At 54.1% G+C, this 15,596-nt stretch overlaps 1 protein-coding gene across 1 annotated transcript in view; it reads left to right on the top strand.

Moving 5' to 3' along the window:
* Positions 1 to 15,596, top strand: part of LOC149859540 (transmembrane protein 150A-like) — a 30,382-nt gene that overhangs the window by 3,781 nt on the left and 11,005 nt on the right. Inside the window, exons 2-5 of the mRNA XM_090058004.1 lie at positions 786 to 833; positions 10,771 to 10,842; positions 13,881 to 13,948; positions 14,470 to 14,597. Of these exons, the coding sequence (XP_089914130.1) occupies positions 786 to 833; positions 10,771 to 10,842; positions 13,881 to 13,948; positions 14,470 to 14,597 (316 nt within the window). The remainder of the gene's footprint in view (positions 1 to 785; positions 834 to 10,770; positions 10,843 to 13,880; positions 13,949 to 14,469; positions 14,598 to 15,596) is intronic.

Below are 15,596 nucleotides of genomic sequence, written 5' to 3' on the forward strand. Positions count from 1 at the left end.
CAGGACAGATTGATCCACATTGCTGGAGGCAGATCATGGCAAAGTCTTAAAAACCTGGTGAGGATATTATGTGGGTGCTGGAGAGTGGCAGAAGGTGTCAGCAAGCTGCTGATGGGAATTGGCCATGGCCAGAGGTGGCTCCCTGGCTCTTCAGCACCAAGACTGATGCACTAGCCTGTGTTGCCTGGCTCTCCACCTTTCTGTCAGGAGGTCAGAGAAGCCCTTGGAATGATGGCTTGGGGTGGGTAATGGCATGTGAGATGTTAGCTGTGGGCCCTGTGCTTCTGCCAGGTAGATGCTGTTACCAGGCATCAACTCACCCTCTCTGGCCTGACTTCCTTGCCCCATGGGAAGTCCATGCTGTGGGGTCCTACCTGCCTTTTCCTGTCCTGCTCAGTCAGGGCCCACTGGTGTCCTCCAGGGGAGCTGTCAGGGTGCCAGTGTCTTGAGTCACACTCCTACCTTCATGGAGGTGGGTCCTTTGAACGGAGCAATCATGTCTGAGCCCATGATCAGAGCAAGAAACGTGCGGCTCAGCAAGTGGCAGTCCGTGCATCCAACCTGAGGCTGGTAGCCTAGGGAGACCTCTACCCTGTGTATAGTGCTGGTCACCAGCTGTAGCATTCCAGCCTGGCTTGGCTGGTCTAGGAGAGATGCAAGTGAGGTGGCGGTGCTGAGTCTGTGGTTCCTGCTGAAAATATGTTGTTTTGAAGGGTGGCAGTGCAACCGGAGGGGGAGGCAGTGAGATGGGAGGCTGAGCTGACCATGTGTTCTCTCTCCTATAGGTACGCTATGGCGCTTTCCAACAACCACATCTGCCCGGTCCACAACTGGTAAGGAGCCTTGCTGTGGGAAGGGATTGGGTAGGATCTCAGTTGGCTGTAGGCCCAGTCATGGGTGGTCCTTCTCTGAGCACAGCAGAAAGGCCTGTAGTGGCCTTGGCATGATGTCTTATGGCTGGCAGGTTGGGAAGTTGCGTGATGCAACAACCCTCCCATTCCCTGAGCTCTTCAGCAGAGCCTGCAGGGAGACGAGGCTGTTGCTCAGTGACCAGGCACGTGTGTGCTGGCAGATTCAACCTAGTTCAGTCCAGCACTGGACATGCTTAGCTTGTCCAAGGGAGAGCTGTTGCAAAGCAGGTTAGACAGGCCCTGGGGAGAATTGAATCGCTCCCTGGACCTTCTTACTGATGAACGCCAGGTCACCCTGAGCTTGCAAGTGTCACAGCCTGGTGGTGGAGCAGTGGGTGGGGCTGGGCTATTTCAGGAAGCTGGTGTCCTGGGGACCAAGGGCTTACTGTTATCTATGGACTTGTCGCTTAAAAGCTTTTTCACCCTTGCTGCATTGTTTCCACAAAATGCCTCCTTGGGATTGCATACGCTGTCTAGTCTTCCTGTTAAATGCATCAAGCCCACTCTCAGTTCTGGATGGGAGACCTCCAGTGAGTGCCTGGGTTAGTAGAGGGAAGCTGCCTGCATGTAGAAGTGTTTGCAGGATCCAGCTCTGAGTTTGCAAAGTGCTGGAGGGTCCTTCAGGATGACTGATGCTATACAGAAGTCCTCCACAAAAACCTGGTTAGTACGTGGTTATGGTTGTTTCAGTAAATAATCTAGCCTTCATGCAAAACATATAAGAATGTTGCCATTCACCAAGAGTCTGAAAACAGCCGTTCAGGGAATTACAGAGCAATGCATCTCCTTGGGAATGCTTGAGACTTGTACGTTTCCTCTCCTGAGCCTGGACATCCCCCTTTGCCTGACTTCGCCAAGACCAAATGGATCTTCATAAAATTGCTCCTGTGGGATTTTAGCAAAGGGCAGAATTTTCCAGAAAGCTCCCAGACGTCCGAGCAATACTGGGGCTGGAAAATCGCCCTGTTTGGTCTTTGGAAATTTTTCTGAATGGTTTCTAACTTGTCACGTCTCCAAAGCAGCTCAGCCCAGAAAGTCCACATTCATTTTACTGTTGCTGGAGTGCGAAAAGGAAAAGTATATATATGCCGCCGTTTCCTGTCGAATATTTTATTCTGTCTGGAGAAGAATGTGTTTGTCAGCATTGGCTTCCGTGGCATAAACAGAATGCTAATGATGAATAATGCTTTAAGAATTTGGGTTTAAGGCTTTTTTTTTCTTTTTAAAAAAGCAAGCCCAGCCCCTGCAGGAGACTCCCTTGAACTCCACTTCTCTCGGGTTTCAAGGTTGGAAAACAAAGCCATGTGTAAATTAGGAGATCTGAAAAAAACACCAGCCCCCAGCCTTGGTGTTTTCAAAGAGAAATGCTTTTTAACCCTGCCCTTACGGAGCGGATTCAAGTGTGACTTACTGAAAACTCTATCTCTGCCCAAAGAGTAAGCACTGTAATTTTGAAAACTATCAGCCCTTGCTTTTACTTAAAGCCTAGCAAAGGCCGAGCCTGCTTTTAACTGAAAGAGTCAGCATTAACTATGGAGCTGCTAATTGAGGCCTCCACCTGCGAGGTTAGAAGGAATTCTAGACAGGGGGCCTGGGTGCTTGTAAGCCTGGGCACTCGCAGCCTCTGATTCATATGATTGTCACAACATAATGGTCAACTTCTCTACTGGAGAGACTCTGAACTGCTCGGCTGTATGGCCTGTGCACTGCTAACACAGATGCTTCCGTAGCTGCCGTGCTTTGGGGAGGAAGGCCTGAGTCAACTCTGTGACAAAGGTCCTGAGTGGCCAGTGTTGGTCCCCCTGGAGCCTGTGCTGATAGCGCTGCAGTGTGGGTGGGTGTGAGCTTGAGCAGACGCTTGCTCTGAGTGAACTGGTCCCGGGGCCAGGAGGTGCACGGGTGTATCCAGAATGACTGTGGTGGAGGGAAAGGGCCATGTGTATTTCCAGTGCCTGAGCAGTTATAGTTGGAGCGGATCATAGCAGTAAGTGACCCGAGCTCAGTTCTTTGCAGGAGGTCTGGACCTGCTCCAGCTTCTTCCCCCGAAGTCTGGGAGAGTGCTGGGGACATGGTCCTTCCTTCAGCTGGAGCCTGTCATGTGGCCTGGCTGAGGGACAGCGCTCTGCCTCCAGGCTGCTCCCATGCCATGAGCCCAAGGGAAGCAGGGAAGGGAGGAGGAATGCGATTGCAGTGCAACTGTCCTGTTTCCTCCCTCAGGACACAGATGCTTTCCTGCTCTCCAGGGTGGGCTGGTAGGAGTAGGGGGCATTACTTGTGGGGCTGAGTGAGCCCCACTGCTGCTGCCCACGCAGCTCTTGCATTCCTGGCACCAGTCCCAGGCTGCTGCTGTGTTTCCAGCTCCTTGCCAGGCCTGGAGCAGCTCTGATCTTGCCTGTGACTGCAGTGTTTGGGGAATGAAGGAGGGTGTGCTCCTTGGCCTGGTCCTCACAGACATCTGATCCCTGCTTCCTGCTCTCCCCTCTATCCCTGCAGCCCTGAGGTGCAGGACAATGGGATCTCTGCCATGCTGCTGCTAGGTCTGGCTGCTGAGGGGTCTTCTGCAGTGAGGGGGAGCCTGGCCACCTGTTGAAGTGAGGGCTTTGGAGGTGGGGGCTTTGGTTTTGGAGACCTGCCATCCACATGCAGAGCCAGGGAAGGGAGGGGGTGGGACCGTGGTTTTTTATTCAGTTTTATTTATTTATTTGGCCTGTGCCCAGCAGGTCTAGGGTTGCTGGACCTTGGCCGGGAGCGTGGGGAAAGGATTGTTTTGAGACGGGTAGAGCCAGGACCCTGGCATGTTTGTCCTCAGGCTGCCTCTGTCCTGTCTGCTGTCCTGCACTAAGCAGGCTGAGCCAGCTTGGCCCCTGGATGGGAGGCCAGCAGGTTAAAGTGGGATTCCACGTACGCAGCCAGTGAGTGCCCGGTGCAGAGATATCCTGTTCCCTGTCCTGCTGCAGGCAGGTGTGAAAGCCACTGTCCTCCCTGCTCAGGGGCATTAAAACCGTTGATTTCTTCCCTCTGCCCCACAGGAGTGGGTAGTGTAGGAATTTGTATCCTGGGGACCCACTGCATTGTCATGTGGGTCTGTCCTTAGCTTGTCCCACTACTCAGCCCATCTTTGACTGCAGCGTTGCTGTGCGGGCTGCCGAGCAGCCTCCCAGTCCTGCACCAGAGGTACAAGCAAGAGCTGTATGTGCTGGAGTTAACAGGTTGGCCAGGGGCCTGAGGACACTGCCACAGTCATTTATAACTGGAGGCAAATAAGCAATTCCCTCACAGATGGGAGCAACCACCTCTGGGGCTGTTTCCTGGGTGCCTCCAAGCAGCAGGGAGGTACTAGGAGCTCGAGGGGTTTGAGAGGAGTGGGGGAAAGGACTCAACAGGGGGGTAGTGCCCTTCTCCCTCCTTTCCCTTGGGGCTGGGCTCTGTCCTGGGCACTGCAGCTTGCAGTCACACTGCTGCAAGCTGCTGGGGGCACACAGCTTCTATGTTTGGGCCTAGTTTAAGGGGAAACAGGCCTTGGTCTATCCAAGTTTAGACCTCCCTGGAAACCCATAGGATCTCCCTGGCTTGCCACTCAGCCCTACCACTGTGCAAGCTCTTGTGCCTCACCAGACCTGCTGTTTCCATCCCATGGGATCAGTCTCTCCCCAGACGGATGGTTTCATCTTGTACTTTCCCCCTGCCTGGTGGACGCAGGGTTTCCCCTCCCCATCTCTGCCCATATTCCTAAGGAGGCAGCATGACCTGGAGGCCTGTGCAGCAGGTTGTGAGGGGGAAAGGACTGTGAGTACTATTCCCTACTCTGTTGCTAGTTCCCTGTGTGATCCTGGGCACGTTGCCTTGCCTCCCTGTCCCTCAGCCACCTGCCCATGAGCAGGGGCTAATAGTGGCATCTTGTCTGTAGGGATGCTGTGAAGATGAGCTAATGCCTGTGGAGTACACTGAACACAGGGCTACAGGCATGGGGAATGTGGCTAGAGGTGCAACTCCCTGAAGCACCAGTTGGTAACCGCTGGGCGTTTTGAATGTGGCCAGCAGACAGGCTCCTGGGGAGGGAAGGTGCTATGTTTCTTTATCCCCTTTCACCCTGGATGATTTCTGAATTCTTTGACAAACTCTCGTTTGCAGTGATCTCTCCTCTGTAGCCATGTCAGGGGGTCAAAATGCTAGTCTCTGGATGCCACCTCCTGGCACGTGCTTCTACAAACCTCCCTCTGTCAGCGACTAGCTATTGCTTCCAACACCCATAGCCATTGCCCCTGAGGTGATAGGGGCAGGGGGTAATGTGGCAGCAGAAGTCTGCCAAGGGGTATAGTTAAGTGTTGCAGGCAGTGGCATGTGACATGCATAGCTGTGGTTGCAATGGGATAAGACTGTTTTGACAAGAGGTAGCCTTTTCTCTTTCCTTGAATCGGTGTGCATGCATGCGTGTGAGGAGGGAGGGCACTTGGAACTGCTTTCCACAAATTTATGCATTAACCTGAGCAAGGACAGCTCATCTACAGCCATCTCTGGGGTGGAACATCATGGCTTTTCACCAGGCACAGCAGCTTAGGGTGGGAAATAAGGGCAAAATGTAAGGACTCCAGGTGCAGTCTGGCTGGGTTGTAAATGCCCGGACTCATGAGGGAGGCACAGTGGGTTCTTTGCCAGGGGCTCCTAGTGCAGGGTCCCCAGCTCCATTCCTGAGGGCCCCAGCGTCTTGAATGGGGAACAACTGGGCCCTCTCAGGACAGCCAGTGTTCAGCCTCGATGCTGTGGAACCTCTCTGGTCTGATGCCTAGGCATCAGGGTGGTGGACTTGCAAGGCCATCCAGACCAGAGGCCAAAACAAGGTGGGTCTGCGCCTGCTTCTGCCATTCCTGGGGGACCCATCAGCAAAGCCAGCCAGTGGCAGTAGCAACCAGTGCTGGCTGGTTCCTCCCCACCCTGGCTCCTCAACATGGCATGGCTGGCCCTGGAAAGACCGGGCAGCATTGTCTTTCGCTGCTCCGGGACCGGCAGCTCCCATGTGTGAATGGCAGTGCCAGAAAGGAGCAAAAACCCAGTCAGGGCCTCACCTCAGGGCTAACAGTCCATAGAGTCACCCTGTCCTGCCTGCCCAGGGCACTCAACAGCTCGCACCCCTGGGTGTTGCCATTCCCCAGCTCAGGGTGCTTGCTCCCCTGCGGCACTGGTCTGGTTACAACAGCAGCGCGCCACTTCCCTACAGTCCCTCCTCTCCCCCCACCCTTCCTCTGCCCTGCAGTTCCAGTAAACTGAGCTGAGCTTCCTCCTCCTGCAAGTCTGGAGCTGTGGCTGCGCTGCCTGGCTCCACCCTGTTCTCTCACCTCTCGATGCTGTGTGTTTGGAAGCAGGAAGCTGCTTGTTCCTGGCATGCCCATGTCCCTCCTCTTGCGGAGGTGGCAGGGAAGGGGGGTGCTTCCTGCGATCCTCGCCAGTCAGCAAACCCGGGCTGCAGAGGAACTCTGGGCTGGCCCCAGGGATCCTCTCTCCCTGCCCTGCTCACAGCCTTGCCTGCTGCCTACCCAAGAGCTCGCTGTGTTTGGGGGAGCAGCTGATTACACTCTGTGGCCTACAGCAGGGGGTGACAGCTAGGACAACAGCAGTACCATATGGCTGGGCCTACAGCAGAAGCCACGGCCCAGGCACTGACGTTGAGTATCTGCATGGCGGGGCTGGGCACCCAAGCGGCTGTGATAGAGCAGAGGGAGTGCGGCGTGAGGCAGGGGGTGGGGTGCGTGGAGTGCTTCACGGGGGTTGTCTCGCAGGAGAGAGGCTGGGAGCTCCCGGGGCAGTGATGTGATGGACAGGATGGAGTTACCTTGTAGAGCCGGGAGGCTGTTGGGAGCTGACAGGGAAGCTCATCACTTCTCAGTTATTCAGGAAGCCTGTCCTGCAGTCAGTTGCTTCCTTGGGTAGCTCAGGCCTGGCTAAGTGGGGAGGGATCATCTCAGCACTAGACATCTCTGAGAGTCCAGTTGCTGGAGGTCCCTGCTGTGTCCCAAGAATCTGGGTCTGGCTGGGGGCATTCCCTGTGTCTGCCCTCTCCCCATCTGTGCTGGGGTGCCGCACGGGCTGGGTGTTGAGTTCCTTGACACACCACTGAGGTTCATAGATTCATAGATGTTAGGGTCAGAAGGGACCTCAATAGATCATTGAGTCTGACCCCCTGCAATGGGCGGGAAAGAGCGCTGGGGTCAGATGACTCCAGCCAGATGCCTATCCAGCCTTCTCTTAAAGACCCCCAAGGTATGGGAGAGCACCACCTCCCTTGGAAGCCCATTCCAAATTTTGGCCACCCTTACTATGAAGAAATTTTTCCTGATATCCAGCCTAAATCTGCTCTCAGTTTGTGACCATTGTTCCTTGTTACCCCGAAAGGCACCCTGGTGAACAGAGCATCTCCAATACCTTGCTGCGCCCCCTTAACGAATTTGTCGGCAGCCACAAGATCACCTCTCAGCCTTCTCTGGCGGAGACTGAAGAGATCCAGGTCCCTCAGTCTCTCCTCATAGGGCTTGTCCTGTAAGCCCCTGACCATACGAGTGGCCCTTCGCTGGACCCTCTTGAGTCTATCAACATCATTCTTGAAGTGCAGTGTCCAAAACTGGACGCAGTACTCCAACTGTGGTCTGACCAATGCTGCATAGAGGGGAAGTATTACCTCCTTGGATCTATTTGTCATTAGGGCTGTGCAAGGCTTCGGACTGTCCTTCGGATCCAGAGAAGCTTCGGATGCTTTGGCGTCTGAAGTAGCATGTCAGGATCGAAGCACTGGCTTTGTTTGGCTTTCCAAAGCAGTTTGGAGCTTCAGAAAAGCTTCAGGGATGCTTTGGAGATCTGGCCATAGGCTATTATAGGGAATCAATGAAATATCTATAACTTTGTTGTTTTTTATCTGATTTGGATGAAACTTGCAGGTGGTAGCTGCTGCTGAGAGCATGAAGACTGCCAAGTTTCAAGAAGATCGGTACAGGGGTTTGGAGGGAACTGCACCCCAAATTCTTGAAAGAAAACTCGTATCATGTCTACGTGTTGCAACACAGGGGGTGAAAACTGCAGGGCTGGTAGCCTGCGGTGAGGCCACAAAGGCTGCCAAGTTTTCAAGGCTTTGTGGCCGCAGCAGGGCCACAGCTTTCATCCTGCTGTGCCTTAACACACACACTGTCACCCATGGCACGAGTTTTGCTTGTCTGCAGCTTGAGATGCAGTTCCCCCCAAACCCCTGCACTTATCTCCTTGAAACTTGACAGGCCTTGTGGCCTCAGCAGGGGCCACCACCCCTGCAGTTGTCAGCCCACTGCACCTTAACACACACAGGGTCACCTATGTCACGAGTTTTGCCTGTTAGCAGCTTGAGGTGCAGTTCCTCCCAAACCCCTTCACTGATCTTCTTGAAACTTGGCAAGCTTTGTGGCCTCAGCATAGGCTACCGCCCCTGTGAGTTTCATCCAAATCAGACAGAAAACAATAGTTATAGATATTTCATTGATTCTCCATTATGCCCAATGACTGGATCTCCGAGGTGGCTCTGAAGCTTCAGAGCTGCTTTTGCTGGATCAAAGTGGGAACCCAGTCTGGAGCCCCGGATCAGATCCCTGGCATCCGATACAGCCAGATCGACTAGCTGCCTATTCACGCAGGCCTATTTGTCATGTATCTGCTGATGCATGATAAAGTGCGGTTAGCTTTGCTGATGATTTCGTCACACTGACGACTCGTGTTCATCCTGGAATCCACTGTGACTCCGAGATCCGTTTCTGCTTTTGTGCTGCTGAAAGGGTCACTTCTTAGCCAGAAAGTGTGCTGGATATTTTTGCGCCCTTGGTGCAGCAGTCTGCATTTGTCCTTGTTGTATTGCATCCTGTTGTGTACTGACCACTCTTCTAACCTGTCCAGGTCTGCCTGCAATCGTTCCCTACCCTCTGGAGTGTGCACTTCACCCCACAATTCAGTATCATCCGCAAACTTGGGCAGAGTACAGTTCACACCCACATCCAAGGCACTGATGAAGATATTGAAGAGTACGGGTCCAAGGACTGAACCCTGCGGGACCCCGCTACCCCCATCCTTCCAGGTCAATACTGACCTGTCTACTACCATTCTCTGGGTGCGACTGCTAGGCCAATTTGCCACCCACCGGACCGTGTAAACATCTATATCACAGACTCTTAATTTATTTATGAGAATGAGATGAGATACCATATCGAAAGCCTTGATAAAATCTAGGAAAATGACATCCACTTCTGCTCCTGCATCTAAGCATTTTGTGACCCTGTCATAAAACGAAACCAGATTGGTCAGGCATGATCTACCTGCTATGAATTCATGCTGGTTTCTCTGCTGCATTATTTTTCCTGTTGGACTCCCATAGATGATTCTTCATAATCTTTTTCAAAAACCTTTCCAAGGATGGAGGTGAGACTGACTGGCCTGTAATTACTCAGATCCCCCTTCCACCCCTTCTTGAAAATAGGGACCACATTGGCCCTTTTCCAGTCCTCTGGGACCTGACCCAAGTGCCATGAGCGCTCAAACAGCTGTGCTAGTGGTTCTGCTGTGAGGTGTGGGTTTCCTTCTTCATGGGAAGGCACATAGGTGTCTTAGCAAGCAGCCAGGCAGTGGGATGAGGTATGGGCACCAGCTGCCCCAGCACTGCTTCTCTGGGTACCCACAAATCGAACCCTGTGGAGACAGGACCCTGGCAGTTGGTTCGTGGGGTGACTTGAGCAGGTCCGTCTGTTATGGCTTTCTGGAGCCAACCATCCAGATTCCACCGGTTCCCAGCTTCCTCACCGCCCCCGTGTGCTGTGGGCCATAGACTCCCATCTAGACCCTGCAGTGGGGGGCACTGAGGCCTGACTAGTTTCATAGGGTTCAGTGGCTAAGTCAGGAGAAAAGTGAGGCCTGGAAGAGGACCACATGTCCCATCATGCCTGCAGCACTGGGCTCTTCCTTCATCCTTCCTCCATCTTCATGGTTCTTTTGGGACTGTGCAATGAAATGGGTGTCCCAGCTCATAACTGTGTGACAATCCTGTATGAGATGCATGCTTCTCACTGACTCTGTTCAGGGTAACAGCATTTAAGGCCATGTTGGAAATGCTCCTTCAAGGTGGGGAGAAAGTCCTCTTAAGGCTGCTTGGCTATTGGTAGCCTACAGCTGTAGTCCTGTTGGCTTGCTCTGATGAAATGATTAGCCAGCACCTGTCAGAAGTTCAGCCTGCTCCCTGCTTCTGGATGCTGCAGGTATCTGCCTAGAGCAGCCCAAATGGGCATTGCTAGAGGTGTGTGATGACACAGGGTTGGGCAGGGTTTCCATGCAGCAGCATTTGAATAGAACCCATCAATTCTGGATTGGCCTTGTCAGCTGTCTTTGGAGCCACACATGAGGCAGTCATGGAAGGCAGTCGTGCTTGTCTGTGGGGATTGGCCAACGATGATGACTGGGGACATGTATTAAGAACTGGCAAACTGGACTGGGTGAGAGAAGACCTGATGTGAACCCTAACCCAAGCCTTAAACCACCCAGAAGCTTTGCCCAAGGTACAGGGCAAGTCTCTATCCATGGGAGAAATGACTTGACTATTTGAAAACATGCTTGGTAGAGCACAGTTCCTTCTAGGAGCAGAAGTGTCGAACTGCCACAAGTGGGCCATGGCTCTTCCTGAAGCATTGTGGGTACAAGCCTCATCAGAATGCTGGGATGGGCATGGCATCTGAGCCCTGGGGCACCTGGGCATCCAAGAGTTTCTGGTTCCTTGTTTTGGGTCTGTAGGTCCCACTGGGCACAGAGAGCAGGTGCCCAGCATGCCATGGCCACAGATCTGACTTGCTTGTTTTTATTTCCCCAGGATTTATAACCAGTCCTGTGGGCCAGATGGACCAGTCTCATGCTGCACCCTGGATCACATTCCCCTCGTCAGGTAAGAGCTAATGCTCCCCAGTGCCAAGTGAAGAGGCCCTGGGGGCACGCACCCATGTCCTGTTCCTGGGACTGTGAGTAGTTGCATTCACAGGGCTTAAACTCTGCCCAGCTACCATGCTGCTGCCTTTCCCTCTGGCTTGAGGGGCCTTGTTCTGGGCTGCAAGTGCCAGGTGCCGGTTAGGTTCAAGCTGAAACCCCTTCTCCCTCTGGTAAGTTGGAAGGGAGCAAGGGGCATGAGTCAGAGGCATGAGTCAGCGGGAGGAAAGGAAAGGTTTCCTGGGTGTTTCTATCCCTCCACATCTCGGTTGAGGGCTCTGAGACTTGGACCCAGTTCACTGTGCAGGACCAACCCAAGGCAGCATGTTCTGGGGCATAGGCAACTAGTGCCACCTTAGGGGGGCATGTGCCCCCCCCAACCAGTCCCACTGATTGGGGGGACGTCCTGGCAGCCAATCCTGCCAACCAGGGATCCCCCCGGCAGCCAATCTCACTGCCTGGGGGGACCCCCGCGGCCAGTACCATGATGGCTGATTGCTATAGTCAATCGCTGCAGCCAGTTCCAGGATCAACTGATACTCCGACCTGCCCCTGCTTATCGCCTAAGCAGTGAGTGTGGCCAGTCAGGGGGTGCACTGGGGTGCTCTGGGGATGCATGTGCACCCCCTGTGTGTCACCACTGCTCTGGAGACAGTAAGCCTGTTCCTGCCAGTGTAGCAGAGACTGGAATGAACTGTCCTGGCTGGGACAGGCTGGGCTGCATGTGTCCCGGTGCCAGCATGACATGGGAATTTGGGATTGGATACACTTCGGAGCAGAGCCTTGGAGAGTATTTTGAAGGGGCACCTGTTGTTCTAAGGCAAGAGGGACTCTGCTATGACTGCGTCCAGTTTTGCAGTGGTGGGGTGATCCTGTATTACAGGGGGGTGTGGCCAGGACGATGGTTGGGTGTCAGAGCTGGGGCGTCTGCTGGGCAGGTCCACCTGCTACAGGGTCAGTGCCACATTTGGCAGAGAGCCACATTTCTGAGACAGGGGTATGGGGAAGATTATCTCTGTCCAAGACCTGGGCTGAGCGTGGGGTTGTGGGGATGCAGCTCTGCAGAGCCCGAGGGTCTAGGTTGGGACTGTGATGGATGTCCCTGCTACGGTTTCCCCAGGCCCATGGCACAGAGCAGCCCCATTCTGGATTGGGAGCAGGTGTTTTGTTCAGCTGAGGACATGTACATTGAGCCCCCTGCTGTATTGGTTGGGTGGGGGGGGTGGTAGGGAGGTCTGTAACACCCATGCTTCCTGCACTGTGACAGGATATTGCAGGGAGCTGTGCACTCCCGGATGACTGGCATTGGCATCTCCTGGGGGCAGGGCAGCAGGCTGGCTGGCTGAGGAAATGCAGAGGATTGGAGCCCAGTGGGAAGCCAGGATATAGAACAGGGTCAGCAAAGGAAGGGATGTGGGGAGTGGTAGAGAAAGGAATCTTAGATTTAGGGGCAGGGGTGGCAGGGGAGAGGAATGTGAGAGTCCTGGGGGCTGGAGGCAGTAGGGAGCAGGTGCGCAGCTGCTGTTTTTCTGGGAGAGAAGAAATGAAGAGCTGGGGGGTGGGGGGGCGTGTTCTCTGCTCCATCAGAATCTGAAAGATAAAGTCTCTGCAACCTGGGGCCCTCTGGCAGGGGAGGCAGCACTCCCAGCCAGGGCTGCAGAGTGTCCCTGAGTGCATGTGCATCTTTGGCTGGTTAGTGTGTGCACTGAGCAGGTCTGCATGGGGATGCAGTGTGTAACTGTGTGCACAGACATTTAGGCTGGGGGCTCAGGAGGGTCTAGGTAAGGAGTTCAGGAGGTGAATGGTTTGGCAGAAGTTAGCACCTGGCAGGTGGCATGTACTCCATGAGAGCTGCTCTCTGTCTAAAGCAGGGTCTCTGGAAGCTGCATCTAGTGGGGTGGGTCATAGCAAGGTGAGTTGGGCGTGTGAGCAGCTGGAGCTTTGTGCTTGTGGTGGGGAGGAGGCACCCACAACTTCTGTGGCAGCATGGGAAGGCATTGGGGGCTGGTGGGGTGTGTGGAGCATGGGCTCTGGCAGCAGGGGAAAGGTTTGAGTGGCCACTCCAGCTCTGTTAGAAGCCAGAGACAGTCCCCAAGCCCTACACATCCCAGCATGGCCCCAGGGTGCTACTAAGCTCAGCTGCTGCTGAGGAAGCCATCATGCCAACCTCTCCACCTATATGCTCTGCAAAGGAGTCTGAGCTGGGGCATGCAGGGTGGCCTGGTGCTGGGGTGAGGGACGAGCTATTGTTGCAGCACCCGTGGGGGCAGCAGATATAAAGGGCTGCGTGGGGAAGTGCCTGTCTGCCTGTGTCAGCCTGTCCCCAAGTGCCATGCTCCTCTAGGGCAGAGTGGCGACATGGTGTTTGCACCCCTCTCCTCCTGATCTCATGAGTGTTGGTGAACAGAAGAGGAGGGGGTGAGTACAGCAGCTAGGGTCCTAGTGCAGTGTCCCTGCCTCACACCATTGGCCGATCAGAGGCAGTGAGGAGCGGCAGCATGGGTAGCTGTTGCTCTTGGCCATAGTCTCTTTTCCCATCTGGTTTAGAAACTGCTGGCTGGAGGGGGTGCAGACCAGGCCAGAACACTACCTCTTTGAAGGGGGTGGTGTAGCTTGTAGTAAGAGGTCTCTGCCAAGGCCTGCTTTACAAACATGGCATGTTGGGGCCTGGCTCCAGCCTGGAGTCCAAACCAAGTGCATGTGCTGTCCTGCTCCAGCCTCCATATGTCCTGAGAGACCCAACCCAATGTGACCTGGTGGAGCTTGCAGTTGGGTGATGGGGCATGTGATCTTGGGTCTAGCCTGCAGGTGTGCACCTGGGCAGCGAGGTCAGGGTTGGAAGGACAGCACCTCCAGTAGCAGCAATGGCTCTAGCAGGCCTGATGCCCATCATCCCTTAGTGCTGTGAGTGGCTGTGCACCTTGTTGCCATGCTGCTACATGTCATGAGTTTCAAAGGTCAGGTGCCAAGCATTTTACAGCCCCTGTCTTCTCTCTGCAGTAAGTGTGGCACTCTTCCCCCTGAAAGCTGCTTCTTCAGCCTCATCTGCAGCCTGGGTTCATTCATGGGTAAGTCTAGTTTTGGGCATGCAGACAGAGTCATTTGGATGGCTCCAGCAGGACTGTCTTTCCAGTGTGCTGGGCTACACACACCCCTTAGCCAAGCTTACTGCTGATGTCGGGGGCAAGTACAGGGCATCCATTGACCGAGCAGCTGCTTGCTGTGCTCATGCTTGAGGCAGGCCTTGTGTGCAGGACTGGGAAGAGCTAACCCAGACATGCATGCTGCAACACCCAGGCCAAGGGCCAAGGAGAACCAAGAGTGCTGCAGTCATTTGGGCCCAAGACTTCAGCCTGGGGCATCTTAGCAAGATCCATAAGACCAAATGTAGGACTCTGCCGGAGGGAGTGGGTGGGTGGGGAAAAGCCAGGCTCCTGCTCTTCTGCATGAATGAAGAGGACCTTGCTGCTCTGCCCAGATGCTCTTGCCCCTTTGGCTGGCTCTGGCAGGGCACCGGAGGGTCTCACTTCTGAAAGCAAGAGGCTTGTGCTGGTGATACAGCATTCAATGGTTCTTGTTTTCCTTGTAGTGATACTCGTTGGCCTGCTGAGATACGCACATGTCATCGAGTGCTGTGGGCCATCCCTCGTCAACACCCTGGGCCTGGCAGCAGGCTGGATCTGTGCTGCTGGCCTCACCATGGTTGGCAACTTCCAGGTAAGACTCCTCTTCTGGGAATAGGCACTGGAGAGGCCTTCATCAGTCACTGGCTTGATGGCTGGGAGGAGGCCTTGGAAGTAGAAGAAGGATTTGGTTGGTCCAGAGTTGGGTGATGCAGGCTTCCCTGAAGACATTAGTAGATCCATGTGCTGTACGAGCAGGCTGGGCATGATCAGCCAGTTGAAGGCATTGCCAGAGAGAGCCCAGATTCCCTTCCTTGCGTTACACCAGTGACCCCAAGAACAGTGAGGCTGAAGAACCCATGCAGGTCTCGCTCTCTTCCCAACTCTCCTGAGTGTGTTTGGGTTGGATGGTGAAAGCAGCCCTGTTAACTTCACTCCCTGATGTAAGACACTAGCCTGCTTCCAGTTGACAGGGTTCCCAGCACCAAGGGGGAGGTGGTTTTTTTAACCTCCCATTTTCATGTATTACTCCAAGCAAGTGTTTCTATTCCCTTGGGCTCTGAAATTCCCCTTTTGTTTGCACACTCTTAATTCTGGGCCCAGACTCAGCTGCTCAGTTCATCCCTTATCTTGTAAAACAAATACCCGGGCAATAACATTAGCTAGACATCTGTCATCTTGTCACCAACCCCCTGCCCTCCCCTCAGGGGCTGTAAGAAAATCTGTCCCAGGTGTGCACAATTGTTTGAGTTTCCTGGCTCTTTAGGGCTTTAAAAGCTCAGTCTGCAAGTTGTGCTGAGGTGGTGGCTTTGCATTTACTCTGGGCAGAGATAGCGAGGGTGGTCTGAGGATGAGGTGGGGAGCAAATTCACTCTGAAGCCTGCAAAGTTGCCACCCTCCTCTGAGAAGTACTGAGGGCTGCTACTGTTCCCCTGTGGAGCGCCTTTCCTCTCAGCTGGGGCTGGGCACAGGGACTTCACAAACCAATTGCTTTGGGTCACAGATGTTAGCAAGTCACCGTCCAAGGTCAGGTCACTGATGCAATGTTTGGGACAGCTGAGCCCTGGGATCTGGGTTTTTTTCCACTGTGTAC

Source organism: Crocodylus siamensis, chromosome 7 (genome assembly GCF_052110815.1).
Source record: "Crocodylus siamensis isolate JL-2025a chromosome 7, ASM5211081v1, whole genome shotgun sequence".
In the NCBI taxonomy this organism is placed as follows: domain Eukaryota; kingdom Metazoa; phylum Chordata; order Crocodylia; family Crocodylidae; genus Crocodylus; species Crocodylus siamensis.